Source organism: Hoplias malabaricus, chromosome X1 (assembly GCF_029633855.1).
Source record: "Hoplias malabaricus isolate fHopMal1 chromosome X1, fHopMal1.hap1, whole genome shotgun sequence".
Classification (NCBI taxonomy): domain Eukaryota; kingdom Metazoa; phylum Chordata; class Actinopteri; order Characiformes; family Erythrinidae; genus Hoplias; species Hoplias malabaricus.
The window spans coordinates 2,365,391-2,367,645 of NC_089818.1; the positions used below are offsets into that span (position 1 = coordinate 2,365,391).

Genomic DNA, 2,255 nt, shown 5'->3' on the forward strand with positions numbered 1-2,255 from the left:
GCAGGAATCAATCAATCAATAAAAAATATAGTAATTTTTACAAATAAAGTTGTCGCAAAGCAGCTTTACAGAATAACAATTACATGAAAAATTAAATAAACCTTCGTTTTTTATAATTTTATTCATTTCTTAATTTGGTGATTTATAAAACGTTTGTGGTGATATTTAGAAAAAAAAAATATATATATGAATAACTCAAACTCAGCTGTGATGATTCCAGTAAAAAACAAAACAAACAAACAAAAAAAAAAACACTATAAGCACATATTTAAAAAACATTAACGTATTCATTTTTCGTCATTTTTTTTTATAATTTTCATTAGTATAAGAATTTAAGTAAGAAGAATTTAGAATTTAGGTTTGAACTTACTCTTGGTTTTAAAGCAACAGCTGAATTGTGTGGACATAAACAAGAAGCGTTAAAATATTTAAGCACAACAACAAAAGCAATAAAAAATAAATAATAATAATAATAATAATAATAACGGAAAACACTGATTAACTGCGTTTTATTGACAATGCTGCAGTTTCAGTCCAGAACAATCAGGAAAAACTGAGCAGGTGTAATTTTATCTTTTTTTTTTAAACCAGGGTATCCACAGTTATTTAAATACATTTAAGTATATGTGAGTTCATTATAATTCCATCAAAACACACCTCGGGCTCGAGTTCAGTGCTCAGTCCTCAATGTCCCACAGAGCTATTGCAGTTTAGAGATTTGCAGAGCTTAGCTCCGCGCTTATTTTGGAATTTTTCGTTCCACTTTGAGGAGAAATATGTGAACAGATCAGTTTTAAATCTGGGAGAAGAGAACAGCTCAACAGATATATTAAAGATTTAATATATTAAAATGTAATTGTGCTTGTGAATTGTTTTGAATACTTACGAATTTTCTAAATGTTTATAAATGCATTACTGTTAGAGAGTAAATGGCGTCTTATTCTAAAAGTTTCAGAAATGTGTACTTGCGTTTATATAGAGTTAATTTGAACTTATTTATGTTTGAGCTCAGTGTTAAAACGTGTTGTTTGACTGGTGACGCCAACAAGTTTGCATGCGAGAGGTAGCGTTATTATCATCGTGGTGAAACGGAAAATTCCAATAGGAACAAAACATTTCTCAAATTTCGTATTTAGATAAAACAGGTGAATATGTTTCTGAAGGTTCTAGATCGGTTATAGATCTATCCTTGTCGGCACTTTGCGCTCGTTCTCCCAGTACGGGCGCTGCATCATTGAGAACTCCGCGGTTTGATGCGAGCACGCGAACTGCAGCCCGGAGTTAGTGCCAACTGAACCCGGAGGCGATGCGGCGGTGACAGGGCTGAGCTGGGGCGGCTGAGGGTACTGGTGCGGGTGATGATGAGTGTAAGGATGATGAGGGTGCATACCGTTAAATCCCTGTAAAGACATGGTCTGCACGCGAGAGTACGGCCCGCTGGACATCGATGAGGGCGTCTGCGGCAGCGACCACTGTCCGAAACCTTGCTGCAGCGGCAGATAGCCGTAAGCGTCCGCGCCGCCGAACAGAGACTTCCCAGGCTGAAAGTGCGACTGCGGTGGCCTGAACGGCCGCTTCATGCGCCTACGCCTCCGGTAATTGCCCTTCTCGAACATGTCCTCACACGCGGGGTCTAGGGTCCAGTAGTTGCCTTTACGCTCGCCGCCGCCTTCGCGCGGAACCTTGATGAAGCACTCATTCAGGGAGAGGTTGTGGCGGATGCTGTTCTGCCAGCCTTTCTTGTTCTTCTCGTAGAAGGGAAACTTGCTGATGATGTACTGGTAAATGCCCGCCAGCGTCAGGCGCTTCTCCGAACTCTCTCGTATCGCCATCGCTATCAGAGCCACATACGAGTAGGGCGGCTTCTGCGCGAAGTCCCGCTTCTCCGCGCGCTCCTCTAAAATGGCGACCCCTTTCTCCTTCCCCATGTGCTGTTCCATCTCCGCGCTCGAGGTTGTGTCCATCGGTCCCGTCGCGCTCTTCTCTGCACACAGATATGTTCTCATCATTTTAGTTCCTTTCCCAAACAAACAAATAAATGTGGCCAGACTTGGATTAAAGGTTAGATTAACTCCAGTCTCAGGTTCGGTCTGAGGTCCGGGTTCTGTTCCAGAATGCGCGCGGTTTAAACACGCGAATTTAGACCTTCGTGCGCTTCTCTGTCCTCTAAACTGTAAAAAAATTAGAATGAGTTTTTGTATAATCCCGCCCCTTCAAAAAAAACAAAAAAAAACCACAAACACACACACACACAC

General features: G+C 41.3%; 1 protein-coding gene across 1 annotated transcript; it reads right to left on the bottom strand.

Annotated features, from left to right (window-relative positions):
- Positions 1-1,072: 1,072 nt before the first annotated feature.
- Positions 1,073-2,009, bottom strand: LOC136675726 (forkhead box protein L2-like). Its single transcript, XM_066652451.1, has one exon. The coding sequence runs from the start codon at positions 2,007-2,009 to the stop codon at positions 1,176-1,178; it is 834 nt and encodes a 277-aa protein (XP_066508548.1). The 3' UTR covers positions 1,073-1,175.
- Positions 2,010-2,255: the final 246 nt, after the last annotated feature.